This window comes from Helianthus annuus, chromosome 8 (assembly GCF_002127325.2).
Source record: "Helianthus annuus cultivar XRQ/B chromosome 8, HanXRQr2.0-SUNRISE, whole genome shotgun sequence".
In the NCBI taxonomy this organism is placed as follows: domain Eukaryota; kingdom Viridiplantae; phylum Streptophyta; class Magnoliopsida; order Asterales; family Asteraceae; genus Helianthus; species Helianthus annuus.
In genome coordinates this window covers 104,537,254-104,561,554 of record NC_035440.2, presented here as the reverse complement: position 1 = coordinate 104,561,554, position 24,301 = coordinate 104,537,254, and the positions used below count along the sequence as shown (strand labels likewise).

Genomic DNA, 24,301 nt, shown 5'->3' with positions numbered 1-24,301 from the left:
TGACATGATGAGATGCATGGTGGTCTGGTGGTTTCCAAGTCACTCTATTTGCAAGCAGGTCTTGGGTTCTAAACCTGATAGCTTCATTTTTAGTTGATTTTTTTTCCTTATCTTTGTTACCTATGTATTATATTAATTAACTAATTTTGTGTTACACTAAATCAAAATGGGAATCATAGTTACTTCTCAAATCTAGTTTAAAAATGATTATTTATGTTAATTTCTTAAAATATAATTCAATCTACAATTAGTTTTATGTGTTCCATTTTTTTTAATGAACAAAGTCTTATTTTGTTTTTTTTTTTCCTTTCAACGCCGTGCATTTTCTAAATAAATTTGGATAGGTTACAATGGTTTACATGATCGTAAATAACAATTTTTAACTATTCCGTATTTTCTGAATTTACCCTTACAACATGTTTTCTTTCTACGTTACGTTGTCCAATGTGCGTGTGATGTGCTTTTTAACTACGTTTCACGTAAAAAAGCAGCCTGGCGCAACATGCGGGTGATTCCACAGATTTTTAATTCATTTTCATATATTTAAAACTTTTTTATATTCTTTTTAAAAATTTATATTTTAGGGGCCCGTATTTTATCTTCGCACAGGGCCCAGAAATTTTCGAAGATTTTCGGAGACGACCCTGTATATATATATATATATATATATATATATATATATATATATATATATATATATATATATATATATATATATATATATATATATATATATATATATATATATATATAACTTAGAACCGAATCATAACATCAACCAAACCCATGGTTGAATGCTATGCATTATGGTAATTCTCATCTTAGCCTAAGTTCCTCAAATTATGGACCCTAATGGGTAAATCGGTACCCATGAAAACATGACCAACATAATGTCCATATGAGTGCTTTTAGACAAGATGTGCTTTCTTGCAATATGAATACTTTCATACTACTTTAAACCCCGAATCTAACTCGATACCGAACTCCATAACTCACACGCCTTCGTTTTCCCCTTGTAGGGTGACCTCGATCGGCGTTCCGAACTCTCAAGACTCTCCACTCACGTTTTTGGAAGCTTTTACAAAACCATGAGTATACATGACCCCTTTTTTACTTTAAGTATATTTTTAGAGTGCAATATATATACGTACCAAACTTACACATACACAAACCTTCACATGCTTCAAACAAACAAATCCATACATACATGCTTAATACGTTATACACTAGGATACTTGCATGCTAGAAGACATTCTTGCACGAATACTTGTCATTAACTTCATGAGCCACCTTAACATGTATAGCGCTATAGGAGTAGCGCACTGCCCGGTGATGGGTGATTGTTAAGTTATGTGATGTGAATTTTGGTTTGACATTTATGTGATGCATGCTAGCCTCTGTTAAGTTATGCCTTAGTATACGATTTTGCCATGTGAATTTTGTTAAATTTTTATACGTATGCTAGTAAACCAAACTTGTATGCTCACCAATGCTTTATGTGTTGACCGTTACTTTAATATATATTGCAGGAATATGACGATGATGCGTTAAAAAGAAATCTAGTATGATGGACTAGAAACGTGCCTTATTTTAAATTATGTTTCGTTGTTTAGTTGTTATGTTCTAGTTTTTGTATTTCCTTTTTGAACAATGTATTTCTTCTATCATGAAATCAAATTCGAATTATTTAAATATTGTCACAAATAGCAAGTTATGAAGTCTTGAACAATCTCGTTTTCGTCTCACTCCGATGTTTTCACCATCGGTTGGGGTGTGACATTAACGAACATAATTGAGCAAGCACATCCTTTGTTTATGTTCGCCCGTTTAATTAACCAAACAAAATTTCATGTTCATGTTACTTCATATATTAAATGAAAATAAACGAACGTTCACGAACATAATTGAGCAAGCACATCCTTTGTTCATGTTCGTCCGTTTAATTAACCAAACAAAATTTCTTGTTCATGCTCCTTAATTTAATCTATTAAATGAACGAACGTATACACACCTTCCGTTGAACGGTTCACAAATGATTTTCTAAATGTTTGATTTGTTTACAAGAGTTAATAACCAACATAGAGGTGGCTTTATAGTTTTTGTTGTCAAATATTGTATTATTAACACTCGGTAAATTATCCAAACAAAGTATTGTTTTTACAAAGTATAATTATCAAAATGGACCTAGGCCCAAGTACATGTCATGGTACCAGACTACCAAAGTACTAATTATCAATATTCTACATAAAATATAAGACAGTGGAAACAAACAAAGCTAGAACAACCGATTTAACTGTAACAGGATCCGGGATCTTCCCTTTATCTTTACGAACAAAAAGAGCCCAGTACAATGGCATGTTGAGTACAACCAATGCACCACAAAGTACAACATGAACTGCCATGGTCTCATAGTACACTCCCCTAGTTACCTTATCCATCAACGTAGACTTCATAACGACCCCAACAAAACACACAAGATTGAGCATCGATATCGTTGCCACAGTTGTTGTTAAAGGCGATGACACACCGAATTCCATCATTTCTTTCTCGTATCTCGCTTGAACGTCATTATCCATCACTTTTGAGCTGATTACGAATGATAAATCGGAGCCCAAAATGATGTCAAGTAACGCGAAAAGGTACGAACTTGTTCGTTTGTAGAGCGAAATTCTTCGACCGTTCCACCACCCTTTGGTGGTGCCGCCGCACCGGAGAAATTCGAGGTAGTCGAAAGCAGTGATGGAGACTATGATGTATGCAAATGGGAGGAACCATCCACTTGTTACCTGGATATGAACAAAATATAAACTTTTAGGTGGGTAGTGGGTTAGGGTGAGATCAAACATGTATATGGCATACCTGATACTCACAAGCATACAATGGGTGTAAATAAACTGAGCCGAGCCCAGGCTCATTTATCTTAAGAGAGCTCGGGATTGAGTTCAGCTCGTATAGAGCTCTACTATTAAAGCCCAAGCTAAACATGAAAGTACTTTTTTAACCTCATGCTCCGCTTGACAGTAGTCTTTAAAGCTCGGGTTTGTCTCGTTTATTTATTTATTTATTCATTCATTCATTTATTATTATTAATATTATTATTATTATTATTATTACTATTATTATTATTATTATTATTATTATTATTATTACTATAGTAAAGTATTTTTATAGCTATTTACATATACACATACACTTATATAACTTCTATATAATATAATATAATATAATATAATATATTATTTACTTATTTATATACTAATTTTTATACAATAAATATTATTATAAAAATATATATGAAATATGTATTATATACAAAAAGTTGGTTTAGGCTCACGAGCCAGCTAGAGCGCGGTATGTTAAGCTTGGGATCAAACTTGTTTATTAAATGAGCCTTGATAAAAGCTCAATCCTGGCCTCAAAACTCATTTAAGCTCAACTTGATATGAGTTTTTAGTGAGTCAATCTTTATTTGCTCACGAGCAGCTCAACTCGTTTTATACCCCTAACATAAATGCAAATTGGCAACCCAATGGGTGACAAGTATCCAACATGTATGGGACTCGGATTACCAAAACCCAGCCACCCACCCGTAGGGCTAGTTTTACATGATTTAACAAGAACAAGAAATCATAAATAGATGCATACCGCTGGGAAAAGTGGAACCCCTTTAAGGAGACAAACTGAAGGGACAATGGAGTAATATAGAGTTGGCACAGAGGAAGGGGCCCATAAGCAGTATATCAAATAGCCCATTATGAGACCAGGGTTAACCTTTCCGAGCCTGAACCAAGCCGGACTATATTTTGAGATCAAAACCAATAGATCACCCTCGGACCACCTCTTGTGCTGCACAAGGGTCTGGTCAAGTGTGGTTGTAGAAACACCTAGAAACGCCTTTCGGTTTGGATTGTAATACACAGATTTCCATCCTCGGCAGTGAATCGATAGGCCTGTTAGTATATCCTCAACTGGACACCCGTATTTCAAGCCCATCTGTAATACAAAAACACATTGCAAAGTCAACTTGTTAGAGGATACATATTCAAACAAGTAATTTTGTTGCTTGCTGAAACGGGTTGGGCCAGGTTGGCCCATTATGCTTGCTGATACATATTTAAATGGATACATATATTAGTAGTGTTTAAGTTTTTAAGTGTGTTTGGGTTAGGGTTGATAAATTTCACAAGGATACATATATTAGTCATGTTTGGGTACATTAGCTCAACCTATCAACCTATCAACCCGACACAAAACAACTGAATATAAACTTTTGATAACTAAGAATGTAAGAAACACAAAGACGAATGCTTATAACCTCTTTGCCCCATTCGGTATCAATTTCATAGGTGCAGCTCGCAAGATTCTTTAGTTCTTCGATCATGTTTTCTAGTGTCTCCTTGTGATCATTCTCCATTTTCCAATCAATTCTACTTTCATCATCAAAGCTTTTTCCGAACAGAATATCTCTCCGGTGAAAGCAACCCGTTCCAATATACATACTTCCGCCATTTCCATCCAAACCGTGAAAATCTACCTTCATTAATCAACAAAACCTGTTAGTGTTAAAAAATATGTCCTAAATTGGTCTTCATTCATTTTGTCCTAAGTATGAGGTTGGGGTGCATTTCATCATTGCTGTGTGGTATTTAGTTTTGTTAATATTTTGGGTCTGAGTGTGCAGGTTTAAGAGTGCAGGGGCTGTTATGAAAGTGTCGAAGGGCTGCGATCAACTTGGATCATTCTCTGGGGTTGAAAGTGTAAATTTTGTGTTTGGTGATATAAAAGAGAAGTAGCTGATATTCCAGAAGTCTCTCCCCCATTATTGTTACGAAAATTTCTTCTTGTTTCTCTGTACTCGTTTGTTTGTTAGGGTTTGTTGAAGACGGTTGTCTTCTGGTTACGATCTCTCACCTGTATCAGTGAGAGATTGCTGTATTTCTTGTGGATTGATCATCGGTTGGTGATCATCTCTGTATCATTGTACTTCGTATTGTATAGATCTCACAGTTGTGAGATCTAGGGTTCTTTGGGGGGTAATTTCTTTTGGGTTGGTTAAATAAGATTTTCGTCATGTTTTTGTCGCTATTTCTTGTATTGTTCATTTGTTCATCAGTAGTTCATAGATCTGTGCCATTTTTTACATGGTATCAGAGCTAGATAGCTTCTGATTTGTTTGTTTTACGTTATCCGCTGCTTTGTTTCTGATCGTCTTATTTTTTGTGTTAGGGTTTCTGTTCTTGGAATCTGTGCGTGGCTGATCTTCTCAGATCTGGTGCCTCTGGTGGTGTTTTGTGTTGTTATCAGACGAAACCCTAAACTTAGGGTTTGGTGGCTTCTGTGTGTCTTCTCGGATCTGACTTCTGCGTTAGTCTCTGAAACCATTGAAGTTTCAGGGCAAACTAACCTGAAGTGTTCTTGAAGATTTTCTGCATCAGATTTTGTAGTTCATGAAAACTACAGATCTGATTTTTTGTTGAAGATAATTGCACCCTCTGTAAGATCGTTCTGTTCTCCCTTTTTTCATTTCTGTTGTTGAATAGTTGAAGTCGGGGTAGTGAGGACCGACACATATTACTTGTTTTTTGTGTTTCTTATTTGCTGGTTGTGCTAGCTTCTGTGTTTTTGTTTGCTAGTTTGTGTTTGTATTGGTTCTTGTTTTTTTTTTTATCTTTTTTTGTCTTGTGTCCTAGATCTTCTAGGTTTAGTGTGGGCTCCTGAGTAAAGGCTTGTCCAGGCACCTCTGAGTGACGATCCTGGAATCTGGTCCCTGACTCAGCTTCGCCTTTGTTAGGTGGTTTCTGTTTGTATATTCTATTGCTTCTCTTGTCTGTTTGTGTTTTGTGTTTGTTTGTGCATTGTTATCATGGGTGAAGGAACTTCACAAACCTTAATAAGTAAACTGGGTATAGGAGATCCTCTGTATTTGCATCCTAGTGATTCTAGTTCATTGACTATAGTTGGAATAAAATTAAAAGGTACAGAAAACTACAGGGTCTGGTCTAGTGCTATGAAATTAGCTTTAGAAGCTAAAAATAAATTTGGTTTTATAGATGGTAAATGTAAAAAATCTACGGATGATCTTATTTTGAGTAGTCAATGGGATAGATGCAACTCAGTTGTGTTGACCTGGTTACTTAATTCTGTTTCTGAGGAATTATATTTAGGTCAAGTTTTTTCTAAACTTGCATCTGAGGTTTGGTTAGATTTGAAAGAGACTTATGATAAGGTCGACGGTTCTGTTGTTTATGATTTATATAAAAAAATCAATTGTATCTCTCAAAATGGGAGCTCTGTCTCTGAATATTATCACAAACTGAACACCATGTGGAAACAGTTTGATGCTATGGTTCAGTTACCTACATGTTCTTGTAATGCAGCTATAGATTGTAATGATTTTTCAACTCTCAAGCTAATGCAGTTTCTTATAGGTTTGGATGATGTATACCAGCCTATAAGAACAAACTTATTAACAAGAGAACCGTTGCCCTCTATCAAAGTTGCTTTCTCTATTGTATCTAGGGAGGAGTCTCATAGAAACACTAGTGGTAGTCCCAAAAGTCAAAGTGTTTCATTTGTTTCTAAGTCTAATCAGTCGTATGATTCTAAAAAGAAACCATATAGAGGACCTAACCCTAATCTAAAATGCACTAATTGCAACATGTTAGGTCATACTATTGATAGATGTTATGAGTTGGTAGGGTATCCTCCAGGTTTTAAAAAAAGGGTTGGTCAGGTTGGGAAGAATGTGTCATCAAACAGTAAATCAAACTTGTCTTCTGGTTCTCCTGTGTCTCCTTTTTCTTCTGAGCAGATTGCAAAACTCTTAAGTCTTTTGAGTGAGAAATCCGGGTCTGATCCTCAGAGTTCCAATATGGGGGGTAAGTCTAATTGTGTGTATGATGTTAATGGTGGTTTTATTTGTTGTTCCACTAGTATAAACTTTGGTTTTGATTATAACTGGATTGTTGATTCGGGGGCGAATCAACACATGGTTAATACTGACAAAGACATGTTTAATAGTATTGATGTTTCTGAGTTTGATTTGAAAGTGTGTCACCCAAATGGGACTAGTGCCAAAGTATCTAAAATTGGTAATATCAAGTTAGCTGATGGGGTGGTTTTAAATGATGTTTTCTTTGTTCCTGATTATGGAGTTAACTTATTGTCTGTTTTCAAGCTGTCAAAAGATAATCAGATCATTGTTGTTTTTAACGAGAATACCTGTTCTGTACAGGATTCGAAGTCAAAGAAAGTCCTGGTGACTGGTAACCAGGACAATGGTCTTTATTTTGTTAACAAAAGTGGTAATACTGCTAATTTCTGCTTTAATAGCTTGAATAATAGTAATCTTTGGCACAGTAGGTTAGGACACCCTGCAAACCAAGTTCTAACTGTTTTAAAAGATGTCTTAGGTGTTAGTAAAGTTGTTAATCATCCGTGTGATATCTGTCATAGGTCCAAACAAGTTAGAGAACCTTTTCCTATAAGCGACCATAAAACTAAATATGTAGAAGAGTTGGTTCACCTAGATGTTTGGGGTCCATATAAGGTCACAAGTAGAGATAGATATAAGTATTTTTTAACTGTGGTTGATGACTACTCAAGATCTGTTTGGTGTTATTTGTTAAAAAATAAAACAGAAGTGTTTTAAAATATTAAAGTTTTTTATGAGTTAGTGTTGACTCAATTTAATAAAAGGATAAAGATGTTTCGAAGCGATAACAGAACTGAGTTTGTTAACAACCAAATGAGTTTATTTTGTAAAAATAAGGGTATAATCCATCAAACTACTTGTGCTTATACACCACAGCAAAACGGCATTATAGAGAGAAAACACAGGCATCTCTTAAACATGGCTAGGGCTCTTATGTTTCAGGGTGGTCTACCTCCTCGTTTTTGGTCTGATTATATCTTGACTACTGTATATCTGATTAACAGGTTACCTTCATCAGTGTTGTTAGGTAAAAGTCCGTATGAGTTGATGTTTAAATTTAAACCCTCTTTGATGCATCTTAGGAACTTTGGTTGTTTATGTTTCAGTACTATCTTAGATGATTCTAATAAGTTTTCTTTTTGTGCGGAAAAATGTGTTCTAATTGGTTATTCTAATGTAAAAAAAGGTTATAGGTTGTGGAGTTTAGACAAAAAAAGGGACTTTTATTCTAGGGATGTAAAGTTTTTTGAAACTGTTTTTCCTTTTAAATCTGATCAAATGAATAACCAAGAAAAAAATGTGTTAAATGGTCTGAATCATTTGAATTTTTTTGATAGTATTGACACGTCTTCATCCATTGTTCCTGTCACTCCCGATGATGAAGAGGGGAATACTGATTCTCACGAGGTATCTTGTAATGATCAGCAGCCAGTTCCCTCTACATCTACCACCACTAGTAATGTTGATGAATCTCAACATGTTGAGTCTAGGGTTGAGGATAGTAGTGGAGGTGAATCTGGCGTGGCAGAGGACACAGGAACCTCAAATGTTGAGACGGTCCAATCTGAGGGAAATATTGAATTTGTTAGAAGGTCTTCTAGGGTTGCATCTTTTCCTAAAAGATTTGATGATTTTGTTTTAAACAGTACAGCTAAGTATGGTATACAAAAGTATGTGAGTTATGCTTGTTTGTCTTTTGAAAATAAATGTTTTGTGTCTAATTTGAACAAGTCTATTGAACCTAGTAGTTTTAATGAGGCTGTTACTGATCCTAAGTGGGTAGAAGCTATGAATCAAGAAATGGAAGCTTTACTTAGAAATAAAACTTGGGATGTTGTTGATTTACCTGTAGGTAGAAAACCAATAGGTTGTAAATGGATTTAAAAATAAAGTATAAATCCAATGGTGAGATAGAAAGATACAAAGCTCGTCTGGTTGCCAAGGGGTACAACCAACGAGAAGGTATAGATTTTGGTGAGACGTTTTCACCAGTCGTGAAAATGGTGACTGTTCGTTGTGTTTTAAGTCTGGCTGTCCAAAATGATTGGACTTTGTTCCAATTAGACGTGAATAACGCTTTTTTGTATGGATCTATTTCCGAGGATGTATATATGACTCTACCTGAGGGGTATTATAATAAAAATGAAAATAAAGTGTGTAAACTTGTTAAATCGTTGTATGGTTTAAAACAAGCCCCTAGGAAGTGGAATGAAAAACTTACAAATGTGTTACTTAGTGTTGGTTTTGTTCAAAGCACTTGTGATCATTCTTTATTTACATATTCGAAAGGTGTTGTGTTCATTGTGTTATTAGTTTATGTAGATGATATAATTATCACAGGAAACAATGAAACAGAGATTACAAAAATAAAAACATTACTCAGTAACACATTTCAAATTAAGGATTTAGGGGTTTTAAAGTATTTTTTAGGTTTAGAAGTTATATATGACAAATCTGGAATTTGTTTAAACCAAAGAAAGTACTGCATTGAATTGTTAGGTGAGTTTGGGTATTTAGCTTGTAAACCTGTTTTTACTCCTATTGAGTTGAGCCATGTTGTGAATGCTAGAATGAGTACGTGTAAAGAAAGTCTAAAAGATATTACTAGCTATCAAAAATTAATAGGGAAACTGATTTACTTGTCTTTGACTCGTCCTGATATCAGTTACGCTGTCCAATATTTGAGTCAATTTATGCATTATCCACTGGAAATACATCTTAAAATTGCGTTGCGATTATTAAGATATTTAAAGTCTAGCCCGGGTAAAGGTCTTGTGTTTAAGAAGGGTTGTGATTCTGAGTTAACATGCTATGTTGATTCAGATTGGGCTAAGTGCTTGATAACAAGAAAGTCTGTTACTGGATTCTGTGTTTTTCTGGGTGGAAACCTGGTGTCTTGGAAAAGTAAGAAACATAGTACTGTTTCAAGGTCCATAGGGGAAGCTGAATACAGGGCCATGTGTTCAGCAACATGTGAATTGGTCTGGATTGTTAATGTGTTAAAAGAATTAAAAGTTGATTGCAAATTACCAATCAAGTTATTTTGTGATAGTTCTGCAGCTATTGCAATAGCTGCGAACCCAGTTTTTCACGAGCGAACTAAGCATTTCGAAATTGACTTATATTTTTTTAGAGAAAAGGTATCCATTGGTTTTATAAGTACAGAAAAGGTTGACTCAGAAAGTCAACTGGCTGATGTACTTACTAAAGGTTTGAGTGTAAGTCAGCATGAATATTTTTGTGAAAAGTTGGGGTTGGTAGATTTGTTTAGGACAAATGAATGAAGGGGGATGTTAAAAAATATGTCCTAAATTGGTCTTCATTCATTTTGTCCTAAGTATGAGGTTGGGGTGCATTTCATCATTGTTGTGTGGTATTTAGTTTTATTAATATTTTGGGTCTGAGTGTGCAGGTTTAAGAGTGCAGGGGCTGTTATGAAAGTGTCGAAGGGCTGCGATCAACTTGGATCATTCTCTGGGGTTTAAAGTGTAAATTTTGTGTTTGGTGATATAAAAGAGAAGTAGCTGATATTCCAGAAGTCTCTCCCCCATTATTGTTACGAAAATTTCTTCTTGTTTCTCTGTACTCGTTTGTTTGTTAAGGTTTGTTGAAGACGGTTGTCTTCTGGTTACGATCTCTCACCTGTATCAGTGAGAGATTGCTGTATTTCTTGTGGATTGATCATCGGTTGATGATCATCTCTGTATCATTGTACTTTGTATTGTATAGATCTCACAGTTGTGAGATCTAGGGTTCTTTGCGGGGTAATTTCTTTTGGGTTGGTTAAATAAGATTTTCGTCATGTTTTTGTCGCTATTTCTTGTATTGTTCATTTGTTCATCAGTAGTTCATAGATCTGTGCCATTTTTTACAGTTAGACTCGTATAAATCAAGTCCCAATTGATATCTAAACGAACACAAAATTATAAGTAACTCCCACAATATTATTAGATCAAGAAAACTACTCAAAAACTTGATTACAAATCCTTACCCAATACACAGTATATATATAGCTAACCTAACGCATCAGACTATAACTAGGATTGTTTACGTAATTATCCTAAAGACATCTAAACCTAACTCGTTTAAGATGCTAATTATCTAATTAATTAACTAGGACGTGATAATTACAACTAAGGCTATAGGGTATGCTCTCCTATCTCCCCCATCCTCCACCTCAGCGTCCCGTCACTCTCCCCTTCCACCTCACACCCCCTTCCCCCATCCAAGGGTGTGCTCCCCCTTCCCCCCCCTCCCCCTTGCTTTTTCTTATTGGACAATCACCTACAAAAAACAATCGGGGAGATTGGTGGGATTTTGCCGATTGCACCAAAATTCAATCGGGGGTGATGTTCCGTCGGCCTACATCCTCCACCTCATTTCTCCCTTCCTACCTCGAACCCCACATCCCATAGCCTAATTATTACATCAAATCACATTTCGTAATCTATAATTATCCACTCCTTAAAACCCTCCTTGAGCCTTGCACGCCAAGTAGGTCGGTTTCATTGCTCAGAATTCCCAACAATCACCTCGGAATTTCGAACTCGAATCTTACAAGACTTTAACCCCAAAAACATTATCTTAAAAGGGAATCAAAAGCGTGCTACTTTATTAAAAAAACACGAGATGATAATAATAATAGTATGGTTTTCGTAACAACTTTTCACAATGTATGTTAAAATAAACTCTGGCCAAATGTGTTTTAAATCAAGATGATTGGCCCCTTTCAACTCATAGAATTTTATTCATTTTAACTACTTATCCAATCAACCCGACACAACCATTTTGCCACCTCTTTATTAGAAACTAATATTACCTCAAAAATTACTCTCATAGAACCACCATAAACTTCATTTTTCGTAACGTTTTCGAAACATTGCGGGTACTGAACGAAAGCAATCTCGTGGCCTTTTTCTTCATCCATGAAAAAGCAAAGAGCGTCTCTCACGGTATCGCTGCTATTTGAGTACATGTCACAATCGACATTGAGAATTATCGGGCCATTGCTTATCTTCGATGAGACCCTTATCTACATTAAACCGTTGTCTTGTTATAAGACCCAGAAAATGAATAATTTGTTGTAACAAATGTGTTGTAAAAACTAGTGTTTGGATGTACAGTGTTGTTGCTTGAAGTTGTAAATAATAAAATCATTGACTATTTTAGTAAATTCTCATTATTTAAGAAATTAATATATTAACTAATAAATATGACAATTTTTTTAGGAAAATACATAGGCATATAGAACTGATTATTACAACTTCAAACCAGCAATACTCTTTAATTTTTTAGAACCGGACCAATCATTGAACCGGTTATCTTACTAATCCACCACTTGTTAAACCGATTTCAAAATTCAGATAACGTCGTAAATAATTTCAAAAAAGTACACATAACTAATTCAAAACAAATTATGAAACTCATTAAATAATGGTAAACACTTACCAATGCATTCATGGCTCCAGCTTTGAAGTTATGGAAATGATCTGGTCTCTTTTCTCTAGCCAGGTATACCAATTTTGGAAGGCTATGACCTTCTGCATCTTCATTTTGATCAAGTAAAACCTGCAAAAACACAAGAGTTTCATGGGTTAAATTTGAGTTGGAAGACAAGGTGATATAACTTTTAAGTGTTTTAGGGCTGTAAACAAACCGAATGAGCACGAACAAAACCTTGTTCGTGTTCGTTTATTAAGGAATTAACATGTTTATGAACGGTTCACGAACGCTTACCGAACGAGATCTTTTGTTCGTGTTCGTTCATTTCCTTAAATGAACATGTTCATAAACTGTTCGTGAACACTTACCGAACGTAAACGAACACAAAAGAACACAAACAAATGTTCATGAAAATAAATGAACACGAACAAACGTTATATATCCATCTTAAAATAAAATCTGCATTTTTCATTAGAATGATTACGAAGAATCCACCAAAAATAAATAATTACTTAACATAACTATCCGAACATAGTTGACATAATTATCATAAACATAATCAACAAAAAAATTTAAAAGTTTGTCAAGCTTTAACACAAACTGAAATTGAAATGATCAAATGAGGGATGTTGGTGGAGACGTCTAGTATAACTATGGTTTCGAATTTTTAAAAACTAAAACCAATAAAATAAAAATATAACATAAGAAAATCTTTAAATAAATGAACACAAATGAACATAAGCACGCAAACATAAATGAACACATTACCGAACGTTCACGAACATAAGCGAACAAACACAGCCCCTGTTCATGTTCGTTTGTTTAACTTATCAAATACAAAATTCTTGTACGTGTTTGTTTATTTATTAAACAAACGAACTTCCCGCAGAAAGATTCACAAACTGTTCGTTGAACGTTTGGTTCGTTTACAGCTCTAAGGGTTTACTTGAACGATAGTGGCATGATCTTTTGAAGATGTAAATGAATCCCATTCTGTAAATCCTTTGTGTTCTAAGCGCAATTCATCATGAACTCTTCCATTGTTCATCACATTTTCAGTTCGATCCTTCATTTCTTCAAATAATTTCTGCAATTTGAACGAAACACATTTCTGATCTAGAAATTTTATAATCACGAATATAGGGTTGTTGAAATCTATGTAGTTGATATCCCGATATATCAGTTATATATCGGTTATCGGTCCTCTGGTGAGATATCGGTGCAAAATATCGGTCTATTTATATCGATACCGATAATATCATCGGCGACATCGACAGATATATCACCGATTTCCCGATATCAATACCTTCCATCTTAGTTCTATTATTCGTCTTTCTTCTTATTGCTCCTATTAGTGTTTTAAGACTTAATTATTAGTTGTTAGTGTTTTTAAGTCTTAGTCAACTCCTACTTGCTACAATTTTTAGCGTTTTGCAAGTTGAAAAAGGTTAATTTATTAATGGTAGGAGAGTATACTGAATTGTTAGTGTTAAATTGCTATATATATATATATATATATATATATATATATATATATATATATATATATATATATATATATATAGGGGAGGGTTATCTTGAGAACGCTAAATATTGCGAGAACCGTGAGAACGAATGAAAAAACCAACCAAAACCAATTTTTTTATACAAACCTCATTGTAATTAAGATACAACATCAAAACAAGAATTTACAACATCAAATAATTCATTTCTCATTTCAAAATCATTCTTTTTAGATTTTTTACACATGTGTAAATATAGCAGATTTACACATGTGTAAATGGCAAACTTACACATGTGTAAATTTTCTTTATTTACGAATTCACGTAAATTTAAACGTGTAAATTGAATTTCTAACATTGTATTCGAATAATAATGATAAGTGTAGAAAAAAATTTTGAATTTGAATTGTTTTTGACCAAGTTCTCATGGTTTTTTCATTTGTTCTCACGGTTCTCACAATATTTAGCGTTCTCATTTAAACCCTCCCCTATATATATATATATATATATAAATTTAGCATGATATTAAAATTACTGATATCCCACCACGATAACCCATATCTCAAATATCGGTCCTTGACCGATATCCAATATTTTACCGCATTAACTACTTCAGTTGAAATAGCTTGCGCCACGAGACTCGCTCGAAATCAGCTAATTTGTAAATGTGCCTAGCCCGAGCGAATGTAAGCTTGCCATTATTTGGTTTGTTTAAATTAAACGCAAATTTTATTATCTATCAGTTATAACCAAAGTAATAACCTAATTTTAATTATATAAACTAAAAGTTTTGTAGTTTATAAATGATGCATTATGTTTATTCTAAAATTATTATTTTTGTTTAAAAATAGAAAATTAAATAATTTCCTCAAAACCTTAAAAAATAGAAAATTAAATAATTTAACTTTTTTAAATAATCGATCTGGTGAGCTTTTGAGGATATTTGAGCTCGAGTCCTAACAGATATGATTACCTTAATATTGGTGTAATCTTGATCCTGTTTCGTGTTTGAAGGACGAGATGCTGATTTGAAATAGGCAAGCGGAGAGCGTGGCTCGATCTTGTAGTTTCTACAGTATGGCAGCCAATGCTTGGAGAAGATGGCAGCTTGAGTGAGAGCATAGAAGGTAAGTTCAGAGCCGCCATCGTCAGATAGATAGACAGCGAGCTTCTTCGGCGGGTAGTCGTATGCCATTACTGATAAAACAGTGCTGACCACCATCATTGGTGGCTCGACTTTGGGGTCAGCCGTGCAAACGAATAGGTCCACCCTCGGCAGTTGGTCTTCATACCTAGTTTATGTTGCCATAAAAGTTGGTAAAATTTTTTAACTGGTTGACTAAATGTGTTCTACTCCTTATGCTATAGAATTTTATCGTGCAAACAAAAGTTGATAAATGTTATCATATAAAAAGCAGAAATTACTAATGATGTTACATGTTGATGATGTTTAATAAGCGGTGAAAAAATTAACGAGGGTCGATATTTTTAACACGGACTCTTAATTTAAAAAAAATATCCTATAAAATATTAATAAAAAAAGTTTTTTTCTTTTTTGAAGGACAAAGGTTATTCACTCCTAAATTAAAAAAAAAAAATTATTAATCCTAATCTACATATTGTTTGAATTGAACTCAAGAGACAATTTAATATATGATTTCTTTCTAGAAACTTTTGATATTCTAAGGTTGTTTTATTAATAACATCCCACACTTTCTATTACTAGATCTTCAAAGGATGAAGTGATTTTAATATTTTATAGGCTGTCTTCCGTTGTGTTAAAATAGACAACAAATGAGACAAAAAATGACCAGAAGTTCAGAACCTTTGTGAGAGTCTTTGTTTGAAGGTGCGCCGGTACGTGGGATTCCATCGAACCGACTGAGTAAACACCCAATACATCCCGAACCATAGCTCGGCCATAAACATCCCCCTCCACCACCACCTCCGCCCACCGGAAACTGCCGTTGATGGTGGCTGTTGTGTTGCTCTGTATACCCATATCCATACAATACTCACTAACACCGTCGTTGCAAACACCCTGTGTAGCTTCCTCCCTTTTGCTCTCTCGGTGTCAAATAATGGACTATTTTCACCATCCATTGTTTTCTCCGTCTAGAATCTACCCATGCAGATCTATATCTATCTTTGTTACTTGTGTGTGTCTATATATTTTAACTATTCTTTTATAATTTTTTTCTATGTTTATCTCTATACCAATAGCTTTAACATATGGTTGTTGTTTATCATCTAGTAATAATAATATCGTCCAACATATCCGATCAATATTATATAGTAAATTACAATTTGCCCCATGTGGTTTGGTCCATGTTGTATAATGACAACACATTTTTCATATTTTGCATTGTCTCTCTCTGTTAGAATAACATTGCACTCTATTACGACGCCGTCTATTGACTGTCAGTTGACCGTTTAATTGAGGGGTATTATGGTAAATTCACTGTCCAAACCTCTCAACCACTCATCCTCTCATCCCTTATCTTACCCCCTTCACACTCTGACATACTCTATTTCTTCCACCACACGACCCACACCTCCACACACACTGCACCACCTCCTCCGTCGACGGACACCGGATCACCACCACAGTCATTCACCCCAATCACACCACCACCTCCCTCATCTTATCCCCTTCACATCTACATTACATTCGCACATACACACACACACTACAACATGGTTTGTGAAGTTCGATTCACGGTGACAACTCCAGTAATTAATGGTAATCGTGAATTTGTTTTGATATTTCTTGTTTTAGGTTAGTTTAAAAAACAGTTTTGATAAGAATCTGTTAGTAGTAGACTACGACTTCAACCTGTTCCAATGTAGCCTACGGTGCTGGGTTGCGAAAATATGGTAAAAATATGGGAAAAAGTAGGTATAACAACCCTCGAAAACACCTAACATACCCCGTATACACGTAACTGAACCCGTATAACATTATTGTATACAATCTTAAAAGACAAAGTCGGTGGATTTTCAACCGGTTTTGCCTTTCAGCTCCTGTACTTTAACGATATTGCAATTTTAGCACTTTGGTTTTGGTATCTTTAAAGTTTCATAAAATGACAAATTTAGTCCCTAAACCTTCTACTTTGAATTTCCAAAATCACAACCACATCTTTCAAATTTTGTCAGCATCAACCCTTTACTTTGGTTTTCCACCATCACCCCCTTAGCTCTTACACAGTTACGCCACCAACCTTCTTCTTTTATATTTCCACTAACATCCCTCATCTTTTACACATTTTCACCACCACCCCTATACTTTTTGTAAAGCCCATTCTTTTTACATTCGGAAATAACAATAATGACATACTAATTTACAAAATTTGGGCATAACCTGTTCGTAAGAAAAACGTTTCCCTGTTTTTAACAACAAAACACCCAACTATTTTATAAACAACCTTTTCTTTTAACCAAAAGTAACAAACTTAAGTTGGCAAGATACAAGTCTACCAAACTAACTAAGTTTATGGCAAAACACAAAGACGACAAATTGTTTACACATATGGGAATAGACATATGACAAAAACTAGGACCACACAAAATAAACATTTTCGGAAGCGCAAAGTGGGCGCGATTCGAGTGTGTTCGTTCCAAGTCGCCAAGCCATTATGCCGAGGATTTACCTACATCAAAAAACAAACTAGTAAAGTTAATTCCGTCATCTATATTACTCTTTATTCAATACACCAATTCATCCATTTCATGCCTTTACATCATTCTTGCATTTACTACCCGTTGAAACGGGTCGAAACATACCTATCTCAATGTAAGACCCTAATTCGTATTTGACAAAAAGTTGCAGCGGAAATTCGTGCCATAAAATTTCTTTCATTACAAACGTCTTGACTTACTTGAAAGTTCGTTTTATTATGTATCTTTTACAAAGATAAAGCATAAGTCCTGTTTACTAATAGTACATACTCAATTATTCCCGTACAATCTATCTTGTGACTCGGTCTTCGATCTCTAATCCTTGTGATAATCGCCCGTTATCCGTACAACCTGCACTCACCACATACATTCATAACATTAGCACACATTATAATAACAAGATTCATTCACGTACACTTCACATTTCGTCTTCTTTCAAACTTTAAGCTTTTCATCTGCGTATCCATTTCCTGGTGAGGCTTCAATAACGTACCTGCATTACTTTTCATTCTCAAGGTACACCATTAATAACGTTAACCCTCAACGTGTCTAAATCATGCATACATAGGTACTTACATACATACATACATACATACATACATACATACATACATACATACATACATACATACATACATACATACATACATACATACACATCTACTTACGTACATATCTTTCCTACAACTTTACATACGTGCATACATTCATACATGTCTTTATACATACATACATACACATCTACATACGTACATATCTTTCCTACAACTTTACATACGTGCATACACTCATACATGTCTTTATACATACATACATACACATCTACATACGTGCGTACCTTTCCTACATCTTTACATACATGCATACGCCTGTACATATCTTTATACTTACATACATACATACACGTCTACATACGTACAAACCTTTCATACATCATTACATACATGCATACACTCGTATATATCTATATACATACATATATACACACCTACATTTGTACATACCTTTCCTACATCATTACATACATGCATATACTCGTACATATCTTTATACATACATATATACACATCTACATTCGTACATACCTTTACGTACACGTGCTAGATCACGCGTACCTCTTACATAATCATACAATATTTACATGGGTCTTAGACTTAGCTTTATAACCCATAAACATCTAAGGAACCAACAAAATCATGTTTGGAAGGTCTGCCGTAGACCACGGATGACAAACCGAAGCCTACGATACATAAATCAACTTAAATAACAAGATTTCAGCTTTTGGAACTTGGGGAGGCCATCGCCGACGGCCCTAGGGGCGTCGGCGACGGGCCTTGCATTTACCCGTAGCCAGAAACACCCGTAGACAGGTAAATAAGGCGTCGGAGGAAAATAGGTTTTCTAGAGCCCGTCGGCGACGGCCCTAACCCCGTCGGCGACGCCCTCTAGAAAACCCATTTTTCTGCAGATCCGTTTCGTCGTCCGTACGCACTAAAACGTGCATAACTTTTGAACCGTTTACCCGTTTAACCTCCCGTTTCTTTCTACATGCTTGTAAATTCACATTCTATCATATGAACTTAAAATCCCATATCCGGATTAAGCAAATTCTTAACTTACACGCTATCGGCTTAATATTCATGTACGATTATTCGACCCGTTCATGTTTTTATCAAACATTTCATTCGTTTTAGCCCAAAACTTACACGAACCTTATAACCATAATACTTTTACATTATCCGGGGTTTCGTACTTGGGATTTACGTACCCGATACCCGGTATGCGTTAAACTTATTCATTTCATTCATTTATACGAAAACAACTTGGTTAATACAATTTCAACTTGCTAACTTGATTGTCCATTAACCGTAACTCACAACCGGGTATTTATACTATTAATTCGCGCCTCTAATTCTTGATTAGCGTGCTTATGTACCATTCTACCCTTACCCGGTTATAGCACCGTATTCATCACTTACGCAACCCTTCCGGTATAGTAATAAAACCACATTTTGATCCATTACCTCTACTTAGCGAAAATCATCGATTTCATACGAACCATCCTTATTTGTCCTCAATTATCATACTTAATTAACTAGCACATATCTTTACGTAAACAACTAAGAAGTGATTACGGAAATCACCTACCTTAAGCGTTCGTGTTCAAGCTTGCTTCCTTACCTCCTCATGACCCGTTAGCGTTCCGTTCTTGAGTCCATGCTAATGTGATCCCTATCCTTTCATGTCATTACAATCACATTATGGTTAGCACAAATGCGCATTCATACTAACATTCATTTCCTTCCATTCATATATTACTTGCATTTTTATTAACCAAATACCACATACATAAGGCATAGACTAAAAGTTACCTTGTTCCACATTCACGCAACTCAATCATCATCGTACACGACATGTAGATCATCTAGTACATAACACATTACTTCTCTACTATTACAATTGTGTCCGAAAGGCTAACCATGTTATTCATTCATTGTTGACTTTCAAAAAGTCAACTGTCTTACTTACACACTTTCAACTTATGAACATGTATCCATCTTAATATGGTAGAGCATAGTATTAACATTATACGCATTTCATGATCGTATTATATGACATATTAAACTACATGATCACCTAATTGTATACACATGTACATACATAATCCATTTCTTCCACACCAACGTTTTCATATCTTCACAACTAACACCTTAACTCATACTTAGCTAACCCAACATCATTTCAACATAGCCTCCGCATGAACTATATCTAAAACGCACTTCTCATGTTAGTTTACTATCAATACATTATTATCACGTTCTATATATAATTACCTATTACTTGCATACAATTTCACACATCATTTCCATTTAGACATTTCATCAAACACTTGGTGTGCGTACAACATTCTAAGCCTAATGTACAAGTATTTTATGCATAATATTACAAGTTCATATCAAGATCATCAAGTTCCACTAGAATCATATAATTCTCATAATATACCCAAATTAACTAACAATTACTCATTACATACAACATCATACATGAATTTTACACAACAATTAAACATGTATGATTATCCATATCATCATCTTCACTACTACAAGTGGGTTTCATCCAAAATCCTCAAATTACTTAGAATCTTGCATAGTTCATGTTCTATATGGTGATTCTAACACATGTACATGATCAATTTCGTACAATTTCATGGATTGTTCATAACCCACTTCATAGCAAGATCATTAAATCGTAAATTACAACTTACCACATGTTTAATAGGGCTAGATCATCAAGAAAACGTGTTCATGCATTAGTTTAGGCTGAAATCCTTCTTCAATTTGATGGTTTCTTGAGGGTTAGGGTTTACACCCCTCACTCCCTTCTCCTGATCGTTCTCACGCACACACACACCTTGTGTGTGTGAGATTTTTGTTTTAATTAAATTCACTTTCAACTTTGGCAATCCTAGTCCCTCAAGTTTATTACCCATCATAGTTACCACAAGTTTCAATCCTTTACTTAATTTGCTAGACATTTAACTAGGTTTACTAACCTAGTTATTATACCCCCTTTTGTTAAACATGATAACAAACTAGCAAATTAATAATTCGGTTTTGGGGCGTTACACTCAAGATAGAGATAAACATATCATTCATCACTTACCCGTTAAAAACGGGTAATTACATTCGCAACATATCTTCCAATCGGTCCGTTTACCACGAATGCATACATTCCTTTCATTCATTATTTTCTTTTACTTACATCTGCTCCAACCCATATATAATGGATCGAGTAGTTTCCTTCCTTTCTTATTTAACTTTCCAATATACTATTCATCCGAGATGAACCGATCATAATACCAATTTCTTCATAAACTTTCATTTCATATGACCCGTTTGTGACGGGTCATACCATCTACTATATAACTACTACGAATTTCCATGATTATGATTTTAGCACAAAAACGACAACTTATAAAATAAAGTTGTATGCATAAAACAACATACCTCGATCTTGTGCGTCTTCCGTTTTCCTAGTACTTGAACCTTCTTCCTTCACGCCTACATTAACATGTTCATTCAATCTTTTAGTCCATCCGAATATCATTTCATCGTTTACATAGTTTAGGATATGGCAACATTATCATAATTTTCCGAATTTCACGTATATGTTCTCTTAGGCATTTCATCGAACACTTGGGGGGTTTCGCATTTGTAAAACATTATGTACAAGCTTTCAAAGCATGATTCCTGCTAATTCTTCAGATAACTTATTAACAATCAATCAAATTCATAACAATCTTTCATCCTACACCACATTTGTCTAAGATTCAAGTGTCACGAAAACATCATAGTTCAAGTTTTCACATAGTTGTATCAACTTCAATCATCCTATTTATAACACATTCTCATAAGGTGGGTTTATACTAAAATCTTTCAATTGACCTATAATCAAACATGATTCCTGTTCTAGAGAGTAGTCCTAACATCCAATTTACACAAATTGTTTCATGAACTCAAGATTGGGTTGTGACCCACGTCCCACAAATCATAATTTCAAAGAATTGAACTTACCACTTCAATAAACGAGTTCAAAGGAGTGTAGATTGAAGTTCATGCACTAGATTCTCCTTGAGATTTCAAGTAATTTGGTGGAATTTAGCAAACAAGGATTTCCTTGTTCTCCCTCTGCCTTGTTCGAACCCATCACTACACAGTGTGGGTGTTTTTGATTTTTGATAATTGTTAAACTCTTTCATTTTACTATTATACACATTCAGCCCTCCTATTATGAATATGTGTTTAATTTAAGCATCCCCCATAACTTAACTACCTTTTTATCATAATTCATCAACTAAGTTAAGTTTTTTATTTATTTTCACTTATTTTCATATTAAATGATTTTGGGCTGTTACACTTTTACACTGTCTTTTTTAGACTTTGCTTTTTTTTTATCCTTTGCGCTATTACTCCCTTTTTACACCCGTCCAACTTTTAAAAGTTGCAATTATAACCCCTAGACTACAACTCCTACTTTTCCAAATGTTAATGTATTATGTTTTACGAAATGTCTTAGGCATTCTGTTTTACACTTTGTGTCTACCTTTGTGTTTTACACTTTTTTTTTGTAATTGTCTTTTACGCACTGTGTTTGACGAATCGTGTTTTGTCTTACTATATGTTTCCACCCGTCGCGCGCCGCCGCAACGCGCGGCGGGCAAAATACTAGTTTTTATTAGAAATCAAATAAAATAATGTTTTTATGTTGCTCGCAGGCCGTGACAGGATCCACCTAGGTGTGTCGAGGGGTGCGACAGGCTTGTGTCTTGCCGAATACCCAAGGTCCCACGTGTCGGGATAGATGTTGGGCCTACTCGATGATTGGTCAAACCTGGCCGTAGCTAGGTGACTCTCGTGGGGCGCGAGAGGGCCCCCTTGGTCGGGCCGCGGGGCGCGAGAGACCCCCGGAAAAACTATAAAAGGAGCCTCAGTTCGACAATTCAAATTCGTTCAATCTATTCTTTCTCTCAGTCTCTATAAGCCGAATTTATAGCCAAAATACCCCCTAAAACACGAAGTTCTGCCCCGTTGTAAGTATTTTAACCCCCGATCACTAATTCGTTACCCTACTCGATTGATCTAGGACCAGCAACGCATGTCTAGGCTCCGCCTGACTAAGTCCGTTAGGGTTCTGTCTCGTGTTGTATGGCTAATGTGATTTGGTTATTTTACTAACACGCGTGCATTATATGTTTTTAGTAGAAACTCAAGAAGATAATCAGGAAGTATCACCAGGAAGCCCGTAGAAAGACATAAGTTTACAATGTGAGTCATTCTCTTTTTCTATCAAATTGTTTTACAAAACCTTAAATGTTTCCAGTTATACTTACAGTGATTAAGTCTTTGTATTCTACAAAATACTGCCAGTATAATGGGGTTTTGTATACACTACTTGATTGTCACACCCAACCGATGGCGGAAACATCGGGGTGAGGCACTGAGCAAAACAAATTGTCCAATAGATTCCATAACAACTATAATTACCAAATATTTAATCATTACGTCCCATACTGTGACATATAAAGTAACACATTTATTACAGACAAATTGTTCTCAAAGACAGATAAAAACTGTTCCGACAACTCATAAATTATTTAGTTTGTTTCTAGACCACCTAAGCTTGATTCCATGACATCTAGCAAATAGAAGCATCCTAAACACCTGTCACATACGTTAAAATAGGTCAATACACATGGTGTAAGGGTGAGCATACAAATTTAATAGTAGTATAATAGCGAGAAGCGGTTTACGCATAACCAACATGTAACATGTTGAAAAATGAAACTAGTAGGTTATCGACAATGGGTAAAGCAAAAAGGGTTCGAGTATACTCACAGTTCGTGTTTAAATAAATAAACACAAGCTTGGATTGAAGGGAGCGCTTGGGAGATTAGCCTGATCAGATAACGATAGCATAAGCGATGAACAGTGCGTGAAATAGCGTGTCGGTGGAATAAGTGACGAAGGATAATCCCATCGGATGACCTTCCGGGCGGATGGTCATCCGGACGGATGGCCATTCATTCGGAGGGTTGTCCGTTTGGGATGGATGTGTTTGTGTATGAACTTTGAAGTTTTCGTTGTAGCATTTTAAAAAGAGAGAAATATCTCTACCCATCGGTCATCCGGACGGAGGGCCGTTCGCTCGGATGGCGATCCGTTCGAGTGAGATGTTTCAAGGA

The 24,301-nt window shown here is 35.2% G+C and overlaps 1 protein-coding gene and 1 long non-coding RNA gene across 3 annotated transcripts; both read right to left on the bottom strand.

Annotated features, from left to right (window-relative positions):
• Positions 1–2,096: 2,096 nt before the first annotated feature.
• On the bottom strand, positions 2,097–16,110 carry LOC110873579 (cellulose synthase-like protein E1). Of its 2 annotated transcripts, XM_022122526.2 has the most exons (8): positions 15,704–16,110; positions 14,852–15,170; positions 13,323–13,463; positions 12,383–12,502; positions 11,754–11,966; positions 4,316–4,534; positions 3,646–3,993; positions 2,097–2,786 (listed from the first exon to the last, which is right to left on the bottom strand). In XM_022122526.2, exons 1-8 carry the CDS (start codon positions 15,979–15,981, stop codon positions 2,241–2,243), a joined length of 2,184 nt encoding a protein of 727 aa, XP_021978218.1. In that variant the 5' UTR covers positions 15,982–16,110; the 3' UTR covers positions 2,097–2,240. The 2 variants fall into 2 exon arrangements, with proteins under 2 accessions (XP_021978218.1, XP_021978219.1); XM_022122527.2 differs by lacking the exon at positions 11,754–11,966.
• A 1,099-nt stretch (positions 16,111–17,209) lies between these two features.
• LOC118480881 lies at positions 17,210–22,258 on the bottom strand. The gene is made up of 3 exons (XR_004864047.1): positions 22,134–22,258; positions 21,567–21,620; positions 17,210–17,531 (listed from the first exon to the last, which is right to left on the bottom strand). It is a non-coding gene; the product is annotated as an uncharacterized LOC118480881 (long non-coding RNA).
• Between the last annotated feature and the right edge of the window lie 2,043 nt (positions 22,259–24,301).